The sequence below is a fragment of the Rattus rattus genome, chromosome 1, assembly GCF_011064425.1.
Source record: "Rattus rattus isolate New Zealand chromosome 1, Rrattus_CSIRO_v1, whole genome shotgun sequence".
Classification (NCBI taxonomy): domain Eukaryota; kingdom Metazoa; phylum Chordata; class Mammalia; order Rodentia; family Muridae; genus Rattus; species Rattus rattus.
The window spans coordinates 195,793,718-195,817,174 of record NC_046154.1 but is presented as its reverse complement, the minus strand read 5'-3'; the positions used below and the strand labels follow the sequence as shown (position 1 = coordinate 195,817,174).

General features: G+C 41.5%; 1 protein-coding gene across 1 annotated transcript; it reads left to right on the top strand.

Annotated features, from left to right (window-relative positions):
• The first annotated feature begins 285 nt into the window (after nucleotides 1–285).
• Mdm2 (MDM2 proto-oncogene) lies at nucleotides 286–22,812 on the top strand. The gene is made up of 12 exons (XM_032912848.1): nucleotides 286–487; nucleotides 983–1,055; nucleotides 1,226–1,310; nucleotides 6,434–6,508; nucleotides 9,063–9,196; nucleotides 10,256–10,305; nucleotides 13,678–13,736; nucleotides 14,186–14,282; nucleotides 14,937–15,085; nucleotides 18,315–18,470; nucleotides 19,653–19,730; nucleotides 20,995–22,812. The coding sequence occupies exons 3-12, from the start codon at nucleotides 1,230–1,232 to the stop codon at nucleotides 21,565–21,567; spliced, it is 1,452 nt and encodes a 483-aa protein (XP_032768739.1). The 5' UTR covers nucleotides 286–487; nucleotides 983–1,055; nucleotides 1,226–1,229; the 3' UTR covers nucleotides 21,568–22,812.
• The last annotated feature ends 645 nt before the right edge of the window (nucleotides 22,813–23,457 follow it).

The following is a 23,457-nucleotide window of genomic DNA, read 5'->3' as shown; positions in this document are numbered from 1 at the left end:
GCTGGCGGGATGGGTTTAAAAATACTACCCAGCTGTTACTCTTGCTTCCGCTTTGGTAGCAGCAACAGTTGGATACGAATTTGCCTAGTTACCATTGCGGTTTGAGATGTAAACACAACAGAGCAGCGCGGTACCGCGACCCCTCCCCACTTCCTCCTCGCTCACGCACCGCGCGCTCACTGAGCCCCGCCCAGGGCCCGCCCCCATCCCCTATTGGTTCAGGAGGCGGTGCCGGGCGCGCGCGCTCTGATGCCCGGATGGCCCTTGGCTTCCGGCGCTCTGTCCGCGGACCATAGGGGGCGCTCGTCACGGAACTCTGCTTTGTTAACGGGGCCTCCGAAGCCGGGGTAGCCTAGGAGCGGCCGCGTTCTACGTCAGGAGCCGCTGTCGCTTCGCTCGACCTCCCGAGCGAAATGGTCTCTCAAGTCCCGGCCACCGGGCCTCCGCGCTCCCCATGAAGGGTCGGAGGCCGCGCGGGGAGTAGCAGGTACCCGCCGGGAGCGACGCGACGTGCAGGGTTGGGCGATGGCTAGTCCTGATCATTCCCCAGTCCTCTGGGGCCCACTCGCAGCCCGAGACGGCTCGCGGGGTCGCGGGGCGACGGTTTGTTGGCGCCGGGCCATGATGCCCTTATCCATCAGGGTGAGGTGGGGGGGGTCTGGGTTAACACAGCGCACGCGCGGAAGAGGATGACGGGGGTAATGGAGGGAGGGGAGAGGAGAAGAGCCGGGGTCTCCCGGCAGGCCCCGCGCCCGGGGGCGGCTCCGGGGTCGCGCTGGGCTCACTGCAGGGGTCGGGGAGGTAACAGGTGCCTGGTGCTAGGACGCGGCTTCCGGGCCGGGTGGGACTGGGCTGTGCCTAGTTGACTCAGCTTTTCCTGTGGGGCTGGTCAAGTTGGGACACGTTCAGCGTTGGCTGTTGGAGGAGCTAAGTCCTGACATGTCTCCAGCTGGGGCTATTTAAACTCTGCTCGTTTCCGCAGCGGTCTGCAGGCGAGCGGAGACGGACACTCGGGGGACCTCTCCGACCACCGTGCTTCTGCTGCGCGCCTCCAGGTAAGGAATCACTTCGCTAATGTGGTTTTGCATTTGGAAGCTACTGTTGAAAGACGTTTTCTGTCTCTTTTCGTTAAATGCATTTATTTGCTTGTGTTTTTCGCAGATATTTTGCTATTTCAAGTTTTTATCGTGTATGTTGTTTTCTTTCTTTTTTTTCCTACTTGCAGGCCAATGTGCAATACCAACATGTCTGTGTCTACCGAGGGTGCTGCAGGCACCTCACAGATTCCAGCGTCGGAACAAGAGACTCTGGTTGGTATTTCTGTCTTTAGTGTGTAAAAAAATTAGCTTGCTTTTACAAGGTAATTAAGGAAACAAAATTTAAACCTGAATTATAGCGCAGTCCTTTACGTATTTACCTACAAACTTGTAACTCTCAGTTGTAATTGCATTAGAGAGTGGTCACTATGATCTGTATTCCCATAGCCCTTCACCTGACGCTGGCTTTAGAAAGGCATTCACATTGTGTGGATGCTGCCGTTCAAGACATCACTGTTTAACTTTCTAAATGGTAATCTGAAAGTTATAGAAGTATCCGTGCTTTTTTGTGAAGATTTTAGTTAGAGGAATGCATAAAATATATCAAGTTCCAGTCTTTGCTCTGGATCTCTCGTTTTCTACTTTATATTAACATATAAAGGTGTTGTACAGCTTGTCAGTAAATTACAAAGTTACTTTTAATAGCTGCATAGGATTTGATATTGTGATTGAACCTCAGCTTTTGGGTGTGTGTATGCAAGTACTGTACTACTGAGCTGAGCTACGTTCATAGTCTCGTGACTATGGGTAGATGTAAAAGTCGATTCATGTTTTTGAATAAAATAAGGGTGCGATTATTCTGTAATGAAGATAGGGAAATAGAAATCCTAAGTCCTGATTGCAAACTGCTAACTGCTCAGCAAAGGTTAAGGCAGTCTTCACTGCTGCCAGCACTGAATATTACCTGCCTTCTTGTTTTCTTTTTGGTGTAATTTCGTACATATTTGTGAAGAATACATGTATGCAAGTTAAGTAGTTTTCCATTTCTTTAAATTTTAGCATTTCTTTGTTAGAAATCTTCAGACTCTTACTTCTTTATAAAATATGTCCTAAAACCGTAGGTCAGTTCTTAGCATTTCTACTTTATGGAGTAAGATATATTGTAATACTGTTTCAGGGTACATATCCCAGATTTAAATAGCCTGTTTATTCTGGGTTTGCCCAATTTCTGTCTCCCTTTTCCTCCCCCCCCCCATTCTTTTTTTTTTTTTTTAATATTTATTTATTTATTATATATAAGCACACTGTAGCTGTCTTCAGAAACCAGAAGAGGTCATCAGATCACATTACAGATGGTTGTGAGCCACCATGTGGTTGCTGGGATTTGAACTCAGGACCTCTGGAAGAGCAGTCAGTGCTCTTAACCGCTGAGCCATCTCTCCAGCCCTTTTTTTTTTTTTTTTTTTTTTAAACTTCTTTATTTTATTTCTATGAGTACACTGTGGCTGTCTTCAGACACACTAGAAGAGGTCATCAGATTCCGTAACAGATGGTTGTGAGCCACCATGTGGTTACTGAGAACTGACTTCTGGAAGAGCAGTCAGTGCTCTTAACTGCTGAGCCATCTCTCCAGCCCCCTCCTCCCCATCTTTTGCATGTTTTTAGTAGCTTGCATAATTCTCTTTTAAGTATAGTTAACCTAAAAAAATTTTTTTTAACAAGTACTGTAACTTGATGTCTTCCCCATTGAGGATATCTTTAAAGAGTCAAATTTGTTTATTTTGATAATTTTTGAATTTTCTTATAATGCTTTGTAGGAATTCTTCCATTTCAAGATTATGCACATATTTAAAGTATTTTCATGTAGCATTTTAAAAAACTTTTTTATTTAGATCTTTACTCAGAACTGTCTTTGTTAAGTATGAGATTACAGTGTTGTCTTTTTATAGTAGTTTTAAAAATCAACTCTTTATCTTCTAAGCTTTGATAAGAAACTAGTTTTCCATTGTAGAGTTTTGATTTGACTTAATTTAATATGTAAAGATTTAGAACTTGCTTGGGCAGTACGTACGCTAAAGTTGATACACTAAGGAGACTAGCGTGACTTCTACATAAGTTACATGAGAAAATTAAGGATTAAAAAGTAATTTTCAGGGGTTGGGGATTTAGCTCAGTGGTAAGGCGCTTGAGCGAAAGGCTCTGGGTTCGGTCCCCAACTCCGAAAAAAAGAAAAGAAAAAAAAAAAAGTAATTTTCAGATCTTCTAAGAGTGAATAACTTAATCTGAAAATAGGTTCATAATACCTTTTTTTTGGTTTCCATTTCTTTTTTAAAACTGACTTCTATAGGCTGCAGAGATGGCTCAGTGGTTAAGAACACTGGCTGGCCTTCCAGAGTCTTGATTCAATTATGTCTGTCAGCCATTTGATGCCCTCTTCTGGTGTGCAGGTGTACATGCAGACAGACAACTCATACACAAAATACATAAATAATACAGTCTTTAAAACTTTTTTTATTTTTGAGATTATACCATTTCTCCTTTTTCCTTCCTCCAAAGCCTCTACTATACCCCTTTCTCTCTTTCAAATTCATGACTTTTTTCATTAATTGTTACATGCCTAATACGCGTTATATTCCCAGATACAACGTGCTCGGTCTGAATAATGTTAATTTGTATGTTTTCAGGACTGACCATTTGGTATTGGATAACCAGTTTGTGTACTCTTCAGTAATAAATAACCTTTAAAAGTGCATTTTAAAATTGTAATAAAAGTAGTCTTAAAAAAAAAAAAGAAAAGAAAGTAGGGCTGGAGAGAGGGCTCAGCAGTTTGCTGTTCTTAACAGAGGACCCAGGTTTGACTCCCAGGATGGGTAAAGTGGCTCAGCCCTCTTATAACGTAAGGTCCAGAGGATCTGATGGCCTGCTTTGGCCTCCAAGGGCACTGTTTGCACTCGGTGCACTTAAATACATGCAGGTGAAATACCAGTATACACACAATAATAAAGAAAAGTCTTGGGGTTGGGGATTTAGCTCAGTGGTAGAGCGCTTGCCTAGGAAGCGCCAGGCCCCGGGTTCGGTCCCCAGCTCCGAAAAAAAAAAACCAAAAAAAAAAAAAGAAAGAAAAGTCTTTAGAATACCAAAACAATACACAAAAATGATGGTTCCGGTGGTGGTGTCAAACTAAAACAGTTGAGTTTTGCAGATAGAAAGAGGATAGTCAGGTTACATGCTTTCCATCCTAGTTTTCCAAACATTTTCAGCCTAGTCAACCCAGTGTACTTACCGTCCTTCAAGCTCTTAATGGTATTTTAAAAATAAACTAAATGTCATCTAAAGGTGGTATTTAGTCCTGTTTGTCCTCACAGCCCATTCTAGCCACATGTACATAAAGGGCTAGACCATGTGAACTACAGCCATTGCAACAACAGAGTCATAAAAATGACTGTCCTGATAGAGACAGGCGGCTGAGTAGCTAGGAGCATGACTACTTAGAGGACCTGGCTTCCATTCTCAGTACCTACACGGTGGCTCTAAGCCATCTGTAGCTCCAGTTCCAGGGGGTCCAACACTCTTTTGTGGCCTCCCTGGGGACCAGGGACACAAATGGTACATAGAAGTACACACAGGCAAAACATCCGTATGCATGAAACAAACAAAAGTCTGTCCTTATTGGGCAACCATAGTTACAGAACACAAGCGAGTAGAAGCAACACTCATTAAAGCTGTGATGCACAGGAGCACCTTCAGAGTATTTATTGCCGATGGTAAGAAGCTTTGATTTCAGACTTAGGTGGCTGTAGCAAGTTCAGTGCCACTTTATCATGGTGTTTATTGGTATTGGCTGTACTGGCTGCCAGGCTGGGCTCACTAGTGGCTTCGTGGGTAACAGCTTGCTAGTTAGGTGACAGTTGTCCAATTTTTATTTCTTTAAGGATTCATTTCTTATTTTATGTATATGAATGTTTTGTCTGCATTGTATATGTATACCATGTGGGTGTCTGGTGCTTACAGAAGCCAGAAGAGGGTGTCAGATCCCTTGGAACCACAGTTACAGGTGGTTTTGATCTATCATATGGGTTCTGAGAACTAAATTCAGGGTCTCTATAAGAGCAGCAAGTACTTTTTTTTTTTTTTTTTTTTTTTTTTTTTGGTTCTTTTTTTTCGGAGCTGGGGACCGAACCCAGGGCCTTGCGCTTCCTAGGCAAGCCGCTCTACCACTGAGCTAAATCCCCAACCCTGCAGCAAGTGCTCTTAACCTCTAAGCTTCAGCTCCATCAACTATTATCTCACTACTGGGAAAGCTAGATTAGAGTCAGACAAATTGTGGCTGGCTACCTTTTTTATAAATAAAGTTTATTGTTATATATTAACTCCTATAGTTTATGTAGTACTTTGCTTTTAAGTTGGCTAGATATGGAAAAAAATGCCTTTTGGCTCTTCTGATCTTACTGGCATGCTCTTCAAAGATCATATGTCATGATTTTTGTGTCTGTCTGTCTATATGTCTATATCTAGCTTTTTTGAGTGTATTGTGAGTGATAAATAAATGATTATAAATGGTGTTGAAGGCATAAACCACATGCACAGAAAATAGTTGTAATTGAGGGGCCATGATTGTACTCTGAATTACTCATTACCTTGTGACTTGGATTCATTCTCTAGCAGTCAAGAACATGGTATATGGTAGTTGGTGATAGGTTGTCCTAAGAGACATTCTTGTCTCCTGTGTTCTTCTGTAAGTTCCCTTTCAGTAGGTTTATACAGTATGGTAAGCAAATTGGATCTCAACTAGATTGTGTGGTAGTAAGCAGATGATACAGCTAGAGGAAGAAAACAGTGCTCTGTGTGTGTGTGTGTGTGTGTGTGTGTGTGTGTGTGTGTGTGTGTGTGTGTGTGTGTGTGTAGTTCCTGCAGAGGCCACAGTGGTTGTTGGATCGCCTAGAAAGAACTGGAATTTCAGGTACTTCTGGTGGACATTGGAATCTGGACTTGGGTCCTCTGCAAAAGCAGCAAGTGCTTTTACTCTCTCAGCCATTTCTCCAGCCTCTTTTTTTTCGGAGCTGGGGACTGAACCCAGGTAGCAAGCGCTCTACCACTGAGCTAAATCCCCAACCCCTCTCCAGCCTCTTGATACTGTTTTGATCACAACAAATTGTATTTGATTATTTGACATGACATCAAGGATTTGATGATTTCATGATAACGTCATAATAGCTTTTCCAAAAACATTTTCTGTCCTAACTCTTAGTGATGAGCATTTGTACTTAGTGTAAAACCAACCTTTTGAAGTACAGCTTGGTAACAAATTGTTGAACACAGCATTTGCTGCCTGTATGGGGCTAGTGCTGGAGAGGACTCATGGGTGTAACATCAGCTCTTTTCTTTTTCTTTTACAGGTTAGACCAAAACCATTGCTTTTGAAGTTGTTAAAGTCTGTTGGAGCACAAAAAGATATTTACACTATGAAAGAGGTGAGCAGGACTGAGGGGTGGAGAATGGATGTCTTAGTGGTTACATATAGGCATCTGTGGTGGTTTTCTTGTTTATGAGTGAGATTGAGGGGTCATAGAGATTTTGTAATAAGCAAGGACATTACATTTTGTGATCATTTGAACTATATTTTAAAGGTAAAAATCCTAATTTACATGAATTTCTCCCTCCCTTTTCCCCTCCCTCTGTCCTTTCCTTTCTTCCTTTTTTTTTTTTTAAAGACAAGGTCTTACCCTGGCTGTCCTGAAACTCACTCTGTAGACCAGCTGGCCTCAAACTCAAGAGAGCTCTACCTGCTTCTGCCTCTGCCTCTGCCTCTGCCTCTGCCTCTGCCTCTGCCTCTGCCTCTGCCTCTGCCTCTGCCTCTGCCTCTGCCTCTGCCTCTGCCTCTGCCTCTGCCTCTGCCTCTTGAGTACTGGGATTAAAGGCATGTGCCACCAGACACATTAGCATTTTGTTTCAATTCTTAACTAGAAACCCAGTAGAATTCTTGGTATTTTTGTGTTGTGAACTTATTTGGCAGACTGGTAAAAGTCTCAGGAACAAAAGAATTATATTGATACTCTAGTAGAAAAGCATTTCGATGTTTAATGGTGACAAAATCAAAAGGCACTACAAATGTTAGTTTGTTTCCTATACTCATAATCGAGGAGAAACCAGCCAGTTGAGATTTAGTGAAATGAAGATAATTTTTCCCCCATCCAAGTTACTGGATTCCCTCAGTTTTATCCAAGGACTTCTTGGGCATCCCTGGACCCCAGTTTGGAACTTGTACAACTGTGCTGGAATGCTCAGGTGGGCTGATTGATGGACAAAACCTTGTATTCATCATTGCCTTAACATTGGTTAGTAAAGAATCGCTTTCAGAGACTAGGCAATTGTAGACAGAATTGGAGATGCAAGTGTTTATCTCTCACTTAAGTTAAGGCTTGTTTACTTAAAACACTCAAGTTCTTGTGATAGGCTAGTGACTTCTCCTCAGTTATACTTCTTGAAGCGTCTCAAAGGATACTTTCTAAGAGAAACCCAGGTACCCTTCCTGTCCCACTGACTGTCAACAGTTGTGACCCATAGGCACGGAAGAATTTCCTTTGAGATTGATTGGCTCCTGCTTAGCTAGTTAAAGTCTCTTTATGTGTTAAGTGATGTTTTCAGGGATATTAACTTTGGATTGATCTTTATAAATGTTAAACAGACATTAAATGAGTATAGATTTAGCAGATTTAGTGTGAGAAAATAGATGAAGGCCATTAAAAAGATTTAGTGCCTATGCTAAGCCGTATGCGGCAACTCAGCTCCAGGTTATTGCGTTTAGGACACTGCCTGCCAAGTCTCTTACTTAAAACATGAAACTGGGGTTGGGGATTTAGCTCGGTGGTAGAGCGGTTGCCTAGCAAGCGCAAGGCCCTGAGTTCGGTCCCCAGCTCCAAAAAAAAAAAAAAAAAGAAAAGGAGTAAAAAAACCATGAAACTGTCTTTGTATGTTCATCATCTATTATACTTTAAATTATCTCTAGATTATCTATAATACATAGTATACATAGTTGCTGTACTGTATCACTTAAGGGATATCAACAAGGAAAAACATTTCTACATTCAGGATGAATGCCAGGAATAGTTTTAGATCCATAGTCAAATGAGTCTGTGGAGGTGGGACTTACAGATTGTTTATGTCTGATACCAGTTTTCAGTTACAAGAACTTTATTCTGGGACTCTTGAGGAAGTAGTGAACCAGTGTGGTAGACAGTACACTGGGGTAGGTGTCAGGTCCTGAGTTTCTCATCTTTTTAGTTTTTGTTTTTTTTTCCCGTGTGCTGGGTGTCAGACCAAGGGAGCACATTTTACTACTGAACAACACTCGTGACCTTATTTTCATACAGTATTGACAATTCTGTGGGGTGTCAGGATGATGAGACTACTGACAAAACTGCACCTGCACTGTAAATGCTATATAGATTATGTTGTTGATGGGCTAGTTTGGAATAACAAAGTCTGTTGTTTAAACTGATGTAATGGAGCAAATAGAATATAATTTAACTGAATAGTGATGGTTTGGGCCATGGACTATTTGGTGTAGACTACATTAGTAACTGAGAACTGGGAGATGTCTCTAATGATATCCTGTCCTCCTCTGAGGTCAGAGCTGTTGAAGTATATGTTTGTGACATGTCACTATTCTAATTCATTGCTGTATTTTATTTGATTTTTTTTAACTCAATTTTTTTTGTATTACCTCTTTTTTTCCTTTCCTAGTATATCGAATGTTAGTAAATCTAGGTTTCTGGGCGGAATTAAAATTTATAAGAAAAAAAACAGAAAATACATTTAAGTAATGTGGAGAAACAGTTATTTCTATTTTCATCAACTTGGAAGTATTTAAAAGAAGCTTCTACAATACAAAATGTTTGGTCTTGTATATGGATGGTTGTGGATTTGGTTGTTAGTGTAATCTTGTTCAGATAAGTGGCATTGCTAAATGTATATGAAACTGATATGTAATTTGTTTAATACTTAGAAACCATATTTCTGTTCCAGATTATATTTTATATTGGACAGTATATTATGACTAAAAGATTATATGATGAGAAGCAGCAGCACATTGTGTATTGCTCAAATGATCTCCTAGGAGATGTGTTCGGAGTCCCAAGTTTCTCTGTGAAGGAGCACAGGTGAGCCTTCTGTGAGGTTGGTTATAAAAATGCCTGCTGTACATGGGCCTGGAGAGATGGCTCAGTGGTTAAGAGCAATGGCTGCTCTTCCAGAGGACCCAGATTCAATTCCCAGTAGCTATATGATGGCTCACAGCTGTTGGTAATGTCAGTTCCCAAGGATCTGGTACCCTCACACAGATAGACATGCAGGTAAACATCAGTGCATATATAAATAAAAATACATCTTAAAAAAAAGCACCAGCTGGGCAATCATTGGATCTCACCTCTGTCAGAGAGGTCTGTCACCTCTGTCTGTGTACAGAATGCTAAAATTTGTATTCATTTTTGGGGCCCTGCTTCTGTTAACAGTAGTGGCCTTGGTATTTTTGGGGGAGGGGTAATTGTAGTATATTGTGTGGAATCCCAAACTCTGGAGTTTTAACTTTTTTGTTGTTGGGGTTTTTTGTGTGTGTGGTTTTGTTTTGTTTTTAACCTGTTCAGCGGTGTGCCCTGCCCACTGGGCTCAGTTTTGGGTCTTTTTTTTTTTTTTTCATTTTTATTTAATGTATATGAGTACACTGTCACTGTCTTCATTCGCACCATAAGATGACATCAGTTCCCATTACAGATGGTTGTAAGCCACCATGTGGTTGCTGGGAATTGAACACTCAGGACCTCTGGAAGATCAGTCAAGTGCTCTTTTTTTTTTTTTTTTTTTTTTTTTCAGTTCTTTTTTCCGGAGCTGGGGGCCTTTGCGCTTCCCAGGCAAGCACTCTACTACTGAGCTAAATCCCCAACCCCGCAGTCAGTGCTCTTAACCACTGGAGCCATCTCTCCAGCCTGTGTGGTTTGTTTTTGTGTGCATGCATGTGCACATGCCACTGTGAATGTGGAGATCAGAAGCCCACATTCAGGAGTCAGTCCTTCCACGATTTGGGTACTAGGGATTGAACTCAGGTCACCAAGCTTGATCTATTTTGAGACAAGCCCTGTCACTAGTTTGTGTGGGTGTGTAAATGACTCTAACATCCCTCAGCTGTGGGTTCTCTACTTACAATTTCTTTTTTTCCTTACAAGGAAAATATATGCAATGATCTACAGAAACTTAGTGGTCGTAAGTCAGCAAGGTAAGTTAATTTTGAATATTATAAGCATACTGTAAAATTAAAAAGTTCTTTGTGGGGGTTGAGGGTTTAGCTCAGTGGTAGAGCTTGCCTGGCGGCGCAAGGCCCTGGGTTTGGTCCCCAGCTCGAAAAAAAAAAAAAAAAAAAAAAAAAAAATTCTTTGTGGGGTTGGGGATTTAGCTCAGTGGTAGAACACTTGCCTAGCAAGCGCAAGGCCCTGGGTTTGGTCCCCAGCTCTGAAAAGAAAAAAAAAAAAAAGAAAAGAAAAGAAAAAAAAGAGTTCTTTGTGACACAAGGTCTTATGTATTGTAGTCTAACTTCAAACTCTGTAGCAAAGGACCCTTGAGCTTTAAAAAAAAACTTTTGAGTAGTTTTGTGTATGTATATGTGTATCTTTGTAGCACGGGACACAGATACCATGCTGTACATGTGGAGTCAGAAAACAACTTTGTGGAATTGGTTCTACCTTTTATGTGGGCTCTGGTATCCAGCTCAGATCTTTAGGCTTGCATGGCAAGCACTCTTACCTTCTGAGCTGTCTCGCCAGTCCCTTAGGAATGTTTTAAAGGCTTGGGTGTGTATTTAGTGGTAGAGTGCTCTCCTAGCATGTATGCAGCTCTGTTGTTAATCCTTGGCACTGTAAACTAAACTACAAAGGCAACTCTTACAGACACATGGCCACTATGTGCTGCTTTCATTTCAGGTTTGTTTTTGGCTCTCTCTAGTATGTTTTGAATTAGCTCTTTGAATTCCACCTGTTTGTGGGTTTGTTTTTTTTTTTTTTGTAATTATTTTTGTGTGTATTAGTGTTTTGCTTGCATGTATGTTTGTGTATTATCTGTGTGCAGTGCCTTTGGAGGACAGAGGAGGCCATCAGGTCTCCTAGAACTTGTTACAGACAGTTATGAATGCTGTGTGGGGGCCGGGAATTGAAGCTAGAACCTCTGGCAGAGCAGCCAGGGCTCTTAATCATGGAGCTGTATTTCCAGCCTCTTTTTTATGTTGTTTTGAGACCTGTCAATTATCCAGTGTCATTTGGAACCCAGTCTTCCTGCTCCCCTCCTAAGTAGCTGGCATTTGCTCATTTATTCAGCACTGCTGGAAGTTGAACTCAGACTCACCCTTGCTTTTAGAAAGTACTGTACTAGTTAGCTGCCCCAGCCAGCCTTTGATTCATCTCATTCTCTCTTCAAAAGTTGAAGTGACTTCTTTCATTTCATTTTATTTGTATGGGTGCTTTTCCTGTCTGCATGTATGCATGCATGTATGTATGTATGTATGTGCACCATCTGTGCAGTGCCCAGCAAGGTCAGAAGAAGGGCATGGAGTCTCCTAGGACTGGAGTTAGACTATTGCGAGTGAGCTGCCTGTCACCTCTGGAAGAATCCAGTGCTCTTAAGTCATCTCTCCAGCTCCTCTTTGGAAAAAAACAATTTAATTATAGGGCCTAGTGTGGTGATACATACCTTTAGTCTCAGCAGTTGGGAGGCAGAGGCAGAGGAACTTGTCCATCCAAGTTTATGTAATGAGACTCTGTCTCCAAAAAGAAAAAAGAAAGTTTTAATTATGTGTGCGCCCCTTTATGTGGGTATGTGTGCCTGAGTGTAAATGTGGACAGAGGCCAGATGTGTTAGGTTCTCTAGAGCTGGAATTATGGTGGTTTTGAGCTATGGCAGTTGGACCCTGGACTTAGATCTGCTGTAAGAGCAGTATGTGCTCTTAATCACTGAGTCATCTCCTCAGCCCCATGATTATTCTTTTTTTTTTTTTTCCCCCTTCAGAGCTGAGGACCGAACCTAGGGCCTTGAGCTTGCTAGGCAAGCGCTCTACCTCTGAGCTAAATCCCCAACCCCTCTAGTTAGACTCTTAGGATCTTCTTTAACACTTTTTTCTTACAAACACCTGATCTTAATTTTTCTTAAGTTGATTGTCTTAGTTAGGGTTTGCATTGCTGTGAAGAGGCACCATGACCAAGGGGGGCCCGCCCCCCCTGAGCTGAGGACCGAACCCAGGGCTAGCGCTCTACCACTGAGCTAAATCCCCAACCCCATAGGCAACTCTTATGATTGGGACTGGCTTACACTTCAGAGGATAAGTCCATTATCCTCAAGGCAGGAATCATGGAGGTGGAGGAGCTGAGAGTTCTATAGCTTGTTCCAAAGGTGGGAACTGGCTTAGGAAAGCAAGCAAGAGGCTGGTTTCTTCCACACTGCGTGGAGCTTGAGCAGAGGAGCCTCAGAGCCCAGCCCCACGGTGAGGCACTTCCTCCGACAAGGCCACACCTCCTAATAGTACCACTCCCTGTGACAAGCTTATTCAAACCACCACTTGCTTTAATACTGTTTTGTATTTCAAATACTGTTTGCTTGCTTCTGTACTCTACTGTTTGTTTTCCCATATGGACATGGGGTCCAGGACCTCCCACATGCTGAGGACTCCTCCACTGAATCACTACAGCCCTTTTTTCCCTTTGACAGTCTCACTGAGTTGCCCAGGCTGGCCTGGGATTTGTAATCCTTCTGTCTAAGCCTGCTGGAGATGATTGGTGTAAATCACCATGCCCAGTGGGTTTGTTGTTGTTGGTTTCTGTGGTTTTGATGTTGTTATTGGTTTTGTTTTTTAAATTCTATTTTGTCAGAGTGGTTTGTTGTTTATTTAGGAGTTTTATGATTGCTCCCTGGGGAGAATAGTTCTATGAGCTAGAAAATTATTTCTTGCACTAAAGCCCTTTAATGATGAGAGGTTGCAAGATGGCCTCCGGCAAGATTAAATAATTGCTTGAATAACTGTTGAGAAGAACGACATTTTATGCTGTTAGGCTGAACACCCATGGCTCTGTGCACAGCGACTCTGCATTTTACTGTTTCAGTACAAATGAATTAATTTTAAGTTTGTGCCACAGGAATTGTTTGTATCTGCATGCTTTCTTCAGTATGAAGACACACTCCTTCAGTCTGGAGTGCCTTTCTTTTTTTTTTTTCTTTTTTTTGGAGCTGGGGACCAAACCCAGGGCCTTGCGCTTGCTAGGCAAGCGCTCTACCACTGAGCTAAATCCCCAACCCCTGGAGTGCCTTTCATGTACCAGCTTCAACGTAGGCTATTCCAGAATCTGTCCTGGTAGTTCTTCAGAATTCCTTTCCCCTATGTATACTAAACAATACTTTTGTTTCCTCTGCTAGTATATCTTAAAATTTGCTTATTTTACTTCATAATTCCTGTTTAATTTATATCTCCATCATGCAGATGACATTTAACACAAATGGTTAATATTTGTTAAAAGGTAAATTTTGTACAGGGCATGTGTTAGACTGGTATATGTTGAATTCTTGCTTTCTTTGTTCTGATTCAGTTTTTACTTTTTCTTACAATCCTCAGACTCTGGAACATCGCCGAGTGAGAGCAGATGTCAGCCTGAAGGTGGGAGTGACCTGAAGGTAATACTTCCGTAAAGTTCTTACTCTAACACCACGTTTCTTTTTGAAAATATTCTCCCATCTGTGTGGGTTGTCTGTGAGTATTAAGTGTGTGTGTGTGTGTGTCCTCCAGCCAGAAGAGGGTGTCAGATCACCTGGAGCTGCAGTTACCCCAGACATGACGGAAACCAAACTCATCTAGGCAAAAGCAGCACACGTTCTTAATCTCTGAGCCACCTCTCCAACTTCATGACAAACAGTTCTTGAAAATTGGGAGGGTTATATAAAACAGAATTTGGAACAGCCACTGTTTTATGTGTGCAATGCTTTGCAATATTTTACTTTTTTTTTTTTTTGGTTCTTTTTTTTTGGAGCTGGGGACCGAACCCAGGGCCTTGCGCTTCCTAGGCAAGCGCTCTACCACTGAGTTAAATCCCCAACCCCTATTTTACTTTTTATTATGTATTTAGGACCCCGTGCAAGCATCACAAGAAGAGAAACCTTCATCTTCTGATGTAGTTTCTAGACCATCTACCTCATCTAGAAGGAGAGCAATTAGTGAAACAGGTACATAAGGAATATTTATGTGACATACTAAACAGTTGCTTGGTGTTTCCCTTTAGGGTCAAGTGACCCTTTCACAGGGGTCTCCTAAGACCACTTAAAACCAGATATTTAATTCATTATGATTCATATTAGCAAAATTATGGTTATGAAGTAGCAATTGTATTAAAGGATCCATAGCATTAGGAAGGTTGAGAGCCCCTGCACTAGACTCCCAATAGAAGATGAAACTTAGCTTTCCTTTCCTTTCCTTTCCTTTCCTTTCCTTTCCTTTCCTTTCCTTTCCTTTCCTTTCCTTTCCTTTCCTTTCCTTGTCTTTTTTTGGAGACAGGGCTTCTATATAGACCAGACCAGCCTCACGTAGTTTTATTTTTAGAGCTTAATGTTGACAGGAAAACTGTAACTGCTGGATCAGTAAAAGCTCTAGATGGATTACACCTCCCTAACTTGTGCAGGTAAAGTTCACAAAGAAGGTTGCAAGCTCATAAGTAGAGCTTGTACTTAGTTGAACACATCCAATGAAACTCTGTTGTCTGATATTCATGGTTGACTTTTCTATTTAATGTAATTGAAATTAAATTTTGTTGCAAATAGGTGCTGTTTGTAAATCAGTCACAATACAGGGATTTTTAACTACCCATTGTCTTTCCTATCTAGAAGAGAACACAGATGAACTACCTGGGGAACGACAGAGGAAGCGCCACAGAGCCCTGTCCTTTGATGAGAGCCTGGGTCTGTGTGTGCTCAGGGAGATATGCTGTGAAAGAAGCAGCAGCAGCGAGGCCACAGACACCCCCTCACATCAGGTAGTGCTCGGCTTTAAGACATTTTATTTTGTAATATGTAAGTCTTGCCTGCCAGAATGCATACCACATGCATGCAGTGCCATTGGAGGCCAGAAGAGGGCGTGGAATCCCCCGGAACTGGAGTCAGGGATGGTTGTGAGCTACTATGTGGGTAATGGGAGTAGAACCTGGGTCCTCTCCAAGAGCACCAAACCATCGAAAGTCTTGCATTCTGGTTTTAAATAAAACAAGTCTTTAAAAAAATTTAACTATTCTCTACAGTCTTAAGAAGCCTATAAATAAAATGCCTGTTTTTGATGTGAGATTGTTGCTGAACACAGCAGTGGTAAATTTTAATCTCACATCCAGTCCTGGTTAGGAGATAAGATAGTAGAGGAGAGGAGCTCTGCTCCTGGTAAAGTTAACACAGAGTCCATCCCTGCTGACGTCATCCCTTATACTAGAGAGCCTTTGTGGAACACGGTGCTAGTAGTCAGTCAGGTGGGTTGTAGCATAAAGTCAGCTGAACATTTAGAAGACTTTTTGAATAACAGAAGGTAACTGGAAATTCAGCTCAATTATATACCATAGAAATCTAAAGCAAATTTGTTTTGATTGATTGATTTCTTGCCAAGAATCCAGTCCAGGTCACATGTACTAGGCAAGCACTGTACCATTATAACCTAACCCTTGAATGCTTAAAGGGCTCACAGGGTAATGCTGGCTGGCCTGGAACTTTCTATGGAAGCTCACCTTGAACCTCAGAGACCTGCCGCTCTCTGCTTCCCCAGTTTTGGAGTAAAAGGAATGTGCTTGCTAAAGACTCACTTCAAACACTGGGAGGGTTACCTGAGCTGGAGTCCTGTATCAGTAAGGACAGTGCGGATAGTCAGTCTCTGTTAGTAGACCTACATTGTACACAGCTAACGACTAGTAAATAGGCCTCTGATTTCTAGATCTATATATGACATATTAACTGTGTGTGTATACATACAACATATCTATGTCTGACAGATACTAAATTAGGGCCATGCTTATTTATTTGTTGAAAACTGGGCTGTAATAAAAAGGGTTGTGTTTTTGTGGGGACTGAATAGATGGCTCAGTGGTTAAGAGCACTTGGAGCCACACCTATTCCAACAAGACCACACCTCCTGACTTTGCCACTTCTACGGGCTAAGCATTAAGCATATTTAAATCACCACAACATCTAGACACATATGAATAAAGACAAGAAAAATTTTAAAGGTGATGTTGTTTTTTTTTTTTTTTTTTTTTTTTAATGTGGCACTGGACAGTGCACTATGTCCTCAACCTACTGCCTTCCAACATGCTAGGCAGACTTCTTTTCAAAGGACTAAGCTTTAAGGATTTCATTCAAACAAACAAATAAAAACAAAACCAACTACCAAAACAACTGCAGCCTTGGTGTTTCAGTTTCTTTTTGGTTGCTGTGACCAAGGCAACTTACCTAAAAAGGAGCTCCGTTTGGCTGACACTCCAGAGTGGTGAGAGTCTATCACGTTGGGGAGGCGTGGCAGAAGGAGGAGCGGTGTCAAAGTGGGAAACTGAAAACTTGGATCCTTAACTTCAAGCATGAAGCAGAAAGACCAAGTGGAAATTAGCAAGGTGTTTTAAATCTCCAAGCTCTCTCTCAGTGATGTACTTGTAGTAAGGCTACTCCTCCTAGGCCTTTCCAGACATTGCCACCCACTGATACCAAGCATTCACCACCACACTAGCTATATGACAGTGTCTCGTGGTCACTGTTCAGATATTGTTAAATTTAGCTAACATTTTCAAAACAATTTCTTTGCGTATACCAGGCTGGATTTTAACTCAAGAGATCCACCTGCCTCTGTTTCCTGAGTGCTGGGATTAAAGGCATGTGCCACCATCTCCTGATTTCAAAACAATTTCTATATATTTTAAAAAAACATTTTTTGTGTATGTGTTACAGGTGTCTATGTCTGCCACAATTGGTTTTTGGGGATAGTGAGAGTCAAAGAACAGTTTGAGAAAATCACTAGTTCTTAATGAGTTCTTAATGCTTCTCCAGTTTTATCATCACTTGGAAGTCTTGACTTAGAAATTTATGAAGTAATACACTTTATTTTTGTTGATTGCATCTAGACCATTTTATACCTCAAGCTGACTATATTTTCTAGAAGAGAAATGATTATGTCTGACGTTAAGCAGCATTTTGGTAGCAAATTGAGAATGCCTGTGTTCTAAATTCTAGAGTAATATATTTTTCTTAATTGTAAATAAGTTCATTTGCAGATCAACTTAGTGTATGATTTGAAGTTGAATCTCTTTTGTGTTTTTTGAGACAGGGTCTCTATTTAGTCCTGGCTCTTGGTTATCCTGGAGCTCACTGTGTAGACCAGGCTGATCTTGAACTCTCAGAGATCTTCCTGTCTCTGTCTCCTGAATGCTAGGATTAAAGACATACACCATCATGCCTGGTCTTGAAATTGAATCTTTTAATCTCAGCACTCAGGCAGCAGGGACAGCAGAACTCTCTGAGGTAATAGCCAATATGGTGTACATAGCAAGTTCCAGGCCAACCAAGGCTACTTCAGAAACCCAGATGCCATCTTTGTGTTTGTGTCTAACTGCAGTCTACCACACTAATAGTGTGAGGAGGGAGGCCTTTACCTTGTATCTTAATAGGAATGCGTGTGTATATAATCACGCATGTAGGAAAGGCCATTAAATGTAGAAGAACTTTTATTTATGGTATTGTGAGAACCTTAGCCAAAGGAAGATGAGCAGGACTCAGATTATCTTAGTGAGGAAAAGTTAGTGTGCAGATTGGTTTAGAGAACAAGATCTGGGGGTTGGGGATTTAGCTCAGTGGTAGAGCGCTTTCCTAGCAAGCACAAGGTCCTGGGTTCAGTCCCCAGCTCCAAAAAAAGAAAAGAAAAAAAAAAAAAAAAAAAACCAAAAAACAAGATCTGGCTGGAGCATGGTGTCGAGTAGGGTGAAGGATGTGTTTAGCAGACATTTGAAAATTTTAATGCAGTCATACTCGGGACCTCGGGGCTAAGGGGCTTTTGATTTTTTTTCCTTCATGAAGTAGAATTTGGAGCAGGGAAAATTCAATATTAATGTAATAACCTTAACCTAGTGCTTATCTAGTAGTATGAGGCTGAGAAGGAAATAGTGGCCCAGGATGAATCAGGAGCTCTGAGTGAGGGAGGCCCAGAGGCAATGTATTTACATTTACTTTATTCTTTCTCCATAGGATCTTGATGATGGCGTAAGTGACCATTCTGCTGATTGCCTGGATCAGGATTCAGTTTCTGATCAATTCAGTGTAGAATTTGAAGTTGAGTCTCTTGACTCAGAAGATTACAGCCTGAGTGACGAAGGGCATGAGCTCTCAGATGAGGATGATGAGGTGGGCTTCCATGTTTATTAGCCTTTTAATAAGAGGAAGAAGTGGTCTACGCAGATTCTCTTGAATTCTTGCTTTTCCATTTGTTCAAGGTAGAATACTGCTTTGTGGTCTTGAGGTGAAATTTTATAATTTCTTTGCTTGCTGGCTTGCTTGCTTGATTTATTTATAAAGATGTATTTATTTGTTATGTGTACAGCATTCTGTCTGTATGTATGCCTGCAGGCCAGAAGAGGGCACCAGATCTCATAGGTGGTTATTAGCCACCATGTGGTTGCTGGGAATTGAACTCAGAACCTTTGGAAGAACAGTCGGTGCTCTTAACCTCTGAGCCATCTCTTCAGCCCTTTGCTTGATTTATTATAGTCTCATATTATTAAGTAAAAACCTTAGGAGAGTTTGAACAGTGTTTTTAAACTTTTTGAGTTGACTGGGTGTTTTTGCTTCTTTTTTTTTTTTTTTTTTTTTTTTTTTTTTTTTTTTGAGACTTGGTTTCTCTATGTAGCCTTAGCTATCCTGGAACTTGCTTTGTAGACCAGGCTGGCCTCACATCTGCCTGTGTCTGCCTCCCAAGTCCTGGGACTAAAGGCGGGCACTGCCACTGCTCTGCTAAAGATGAGCGTTCTTAGAATGGCTTGCCCACAGAACTCTCCATTTGTCTTCCCATTTATGTATTTATGTACGTATGTGTTTATTTGTTTTTGAGACAGAGTATCACCATGTATCCCTGGCTGATCCTGAACTGGCTATCTAGACCAGGCTGGCCTCGAACTCACAGGAATACTTCTGCCTCTTCCTTCTGAGTGCTGGGACCAAAGGTGTGAGCCTTCTGCCCCTCCCTTCTCAGTACTGACTTGTTTTTCACAAATGTAAAACATGCAGCAAACAGTGTCACATGGAACCTGGATATCTTTCTTGGAGTTACTTTATCTTTACTATTTCCAGTTGTTTTCTGGCTAATGACTCCTACATTTATAAAATGTTCTCTTGAGTGTTCTGTTTGGTTCTAAATATTAAACAATTCTTGCCATGTGAGAAAAGATTTTACTTTGCTGCCTGACTTGAACTGCACTTAACTTTCTTTCAGAACTTCTCGTGGCTCAAGCTATTTGTTTAAGACTTACTAAGAATTCAGGCCTCTGGTTGAAGGGTTAAATTGATGAATTAATGAATTTGTCTTATTAGGTCTATCGGGTCACAGTCTATCAGGCAGGAGAAAGCGATGCAGACTCTTTTGAGGGAGATCCTGAAATTTCCTTAGCTGTAAGTATATAGATTCTTCAAAGAAATAAAAACACAATGTTGAGATCAGAATTAGGAAAATATGGTTAATTTACTTTTTCAAGTGAGGTAGTTTCATACTGTTAAAACTTTAAAACTCTTATGACTTAAAGCATTTCTTTCTTTGTTGTAGTGAGATCTGTTGCTTCATTTGTTGTGGTAGAATTTAAACTTGAACAACCTGGAAACTGGATATATTTATTCAGGGTACACTAGGAAATGTCTCAGTTTATGCAAGGATATAGAGTATGTTCAGTAATGAGGCAGGGATCTGGAAGAGTTTGCCTTTCTAGATGTGTAAAGAGAAGTCGGGATAAGGAAGAGACATTGGGCAGTTGGAGAGAGCACAGAACAACACTGACAAGGATGGGGCATATATTTTGGATTGTGGTGAGAATAGTAGATTTTTAGTTCCAGTACCTGACAGGAATTGTGTACAACTTGTCTTCCAGGTAGAAACAGGATCTTTAGTTGCACTGGGGCCTCTAGAGCATGTCTTAACGAATCCTAGCAACTGCTATGTTGGAAGTGATTCTCTAGGAAGAGCAGGTTTCATCTAGATTTTTCATATAATGTCTATGCACTGTCCAGGATTGAGCTTTGAAGGAAGTGGGTACAGACCTTAGATACAGAGGAGAAGGTGCTGTACTTGAGCTAAGTGGATGAGCTCATCTATCTGTGTCCTTAAACAGATAAAACTTGACAGATATACAGTACAGTACATTTTGAGGGTATATAATTTTTTTTAGGTTTTTTCTTTCTTTTTTTTTTTTAAAAAACCCTCTTTTTACTGTGTTAGGGATTGATATTAGGCCTGCAGCCAAACAACATCTTTTTTTTTTTTAAAGAATTATTTGATGTATATGAGAACACTAACTGTGGCTGTCTTCAGACACACCAGAAGAGGGCATCGGTTCCCATTACAGGTGGTTGCGGGCCACCATGTGGTGCTGGGGAGAGCAGCCAGTGCCTGGAACCTCTGAGCCATCTCTTCAGCCCGAAACTAACACCCCTTATTCCACAGAGTGCACCGTTTTGTGGTGTGTATGTATAGGGAAGGTACCTGAAGTCCGCTCTGTTGGCTAATTTGTGGTCTATAGTATTAGCTATAGTCCTCATGTTCTTTGCCTGCTTATGTGAAATATGAGTGCTGAGCATTAACCATGATGTACTTTACCTCAGCCCTATTGACATTATTAGTCTTGCTATGAATACCAGTTAAGAGTTGCTGTCGTTTTTATTGAAGGACTATTGGAAATGCACCTCGTGCAATGAAATGAATCCTCCCCTTCCATCACACTGCAACAGATGTTGGACCCTTCGTGAGAACTGGCTTCCAGACGATAAAGGGAAAGATAAAGTGGAAATTTCTGAAAAAGCCAAACTGGAAAGCTCAGATCAGGCAGAAGAAGGCTTAGATGTGCCTGATGGCAAAAAAGTGACAGAGGATGACGCTAAGGAGTCATCTGCTGAGGATAGTGAGGAAAAAGTGGCCCAGATGCTCCTGTCACAGGAGAGTGACGACTATTCCCAGCCGTCGACTTCCAGTAGCATTGTTTACAGCAGCCAAGAAAGTGGCAAAGAGTTGAAGGAGGACACACAAGACAAAGAGGAAAGTATGGAATCCAGCTTCTCTCTGAACGCCATCGAGCCATGTGTGATTTGCCAGGGGCGGCCTAAAAATGGTTGCATTGTTCACGGCAAAACCGGACACCTGATGTCATGTTTTACGTGTGCAAAGAAGCTAAAGAAGAGGAATAAGCCCTGCCCCGTGTGCAGACAGCCGATCCAAATGATTGTGCTCACGTACTTCAACTAGAGGGCGGGCAGACGCAGACTTTTACACTTCTAATGTATGACCCCCAAATTAGACAACATGGGTATTATTTTCATGCATTAAAGCCGGAACATTGTCTTAGTCTACATAAAGTTCATTTGTAATTTATCCTCGAGAGTAAGAATAGTAACTGTTTTCTTCCTTTTAGGAAAATTTCAGTTGATTATTTTATATTTGTGTTTTAGCGTAATTTGCATTAGCTCTTTTCATTTTCCTTACGTTTTAAGTAATCTCCACTTGGAAGGACTTTTGAAAGTATACTTTATACAGTGAGAAGTCCTCTCCATCTCTGTCTCTTGCAGATAATGATAGGCTATAGAATTGTGCTTGGTTTCCTTTTTTTTCCTTGTTAATATTTAATTTATTTAGTATCTTTCATGTAAAGAGTTAAAGACTATGTGAAGGATTGAGTGTATATTTAAGTTATTGAAATTCTGAAACTCCTTAGTTCTCTTAAGTGTGAGTTGTGGGCTGCAGAGAAGAGTCAGCCGGTAAAGGCACCCACTGTGTACGCCTAATGACACACATTTGATCCTTGGAACGCCCAGAAAGAGAGAATCAGTTCCACAAAGTTGTTCTCGGATCTCCAAGTGGATTCATATACACACTTTTTTTTTTTTTTTTTTTTTTTTTTTAAGGTCTGAGTTGCATCTGGTGATACATAAGTGAAAACACACACCTTGTTTTCCAGCTTTTGGTCATATGGGGTGTGGCACGAGTGTTGCAGTCTGTCCCAGGTTGAAAAGTCTGTGGCCCTTGAAGCACCTTCACGGCCCGCTCCATGGTTCCTGATGGCTGTTGAAGTTTCAGGCCTGTACTTAGTCTAGGTTTAGAAACCAGTCCATTCAGAAAGACTAAATCAGAGCATGGATAAAGTAGACCCTCCAACCATGTAGATGAGTCTCTTGATTCATAATAAGAATCTTCCATTTTAATTGAAGGGTTATGCCTAAGTGTAGAAAACAAGTTCCCTAACTGTATGGAGTAACCAAAGGATAGTTCTGTATTGAAGTGGACTTAAAGTATCAACACTCCCCACATGATTTAGCAGTTAAGTCGGAGGCAGCGCCTCAGCCTGGGCATCCTAACTCTGGACTTTGACCCAATTTACAATGTAATACTGAGGTTATATCCTTGTGTATTACTAGTTCTTAAATGTTTATTTAGGTGTGGTAGACATACATTATTTATTTGCAAATAAATGGTTTATTGAATTGCTTCAAGAGATTTGTCTTGCACATTTTTCTGTCAGTGATCTTTTTATAGTTCATTTTTATTTTATGTTCATTGGTGTTACTGCTGTAAGTCTGTCTGTGAGGGTGACAGAAACCTGGAACTACAGTTGCAGACAAGTGTGAGCTGCGGCGTGGGTGCTGAGAATGTATCCATTGCTCTCTCTGCCTTTTTAAAGCTTACTGTGTGGGAATACTTTGTCTACACTGCCTTGAACTACGTGCATGCAGTGCCTGAAGAGGCCAGAGGACGTATCAGATCCTTTAGAACTAGAGTTCAGTCATTTGTGCTGTGACACCCTGTCCTCTGCAAGAGCACCACACAGCTGTCCCCAGGCCACTTGGGTTTTGAGATGTGCTCTCTACTGTCCTAGTGGTCACAGATTGGGCCAGACTAGCTGGCCAGCGGGTCCCATGGATTTGCCTGCCTGTCTGCAGTTCCAAGACGCCATCTTGTGCAGCAGCTTACCATCCTCATGCTCTCGTCTACACCCTTTGTCGACAGCCAGTTGCCAGCCTCCCATGCTTTTCTTTTTTTTTTTTCCCAGAGCTGGGGACCAAACCCAGGGCCTTGCGCTTGTTAGGCAAGCGCGCTACCGCTGAACTAAATCCCCAACCCCCTCCCGTGCTTTTCAAAGCC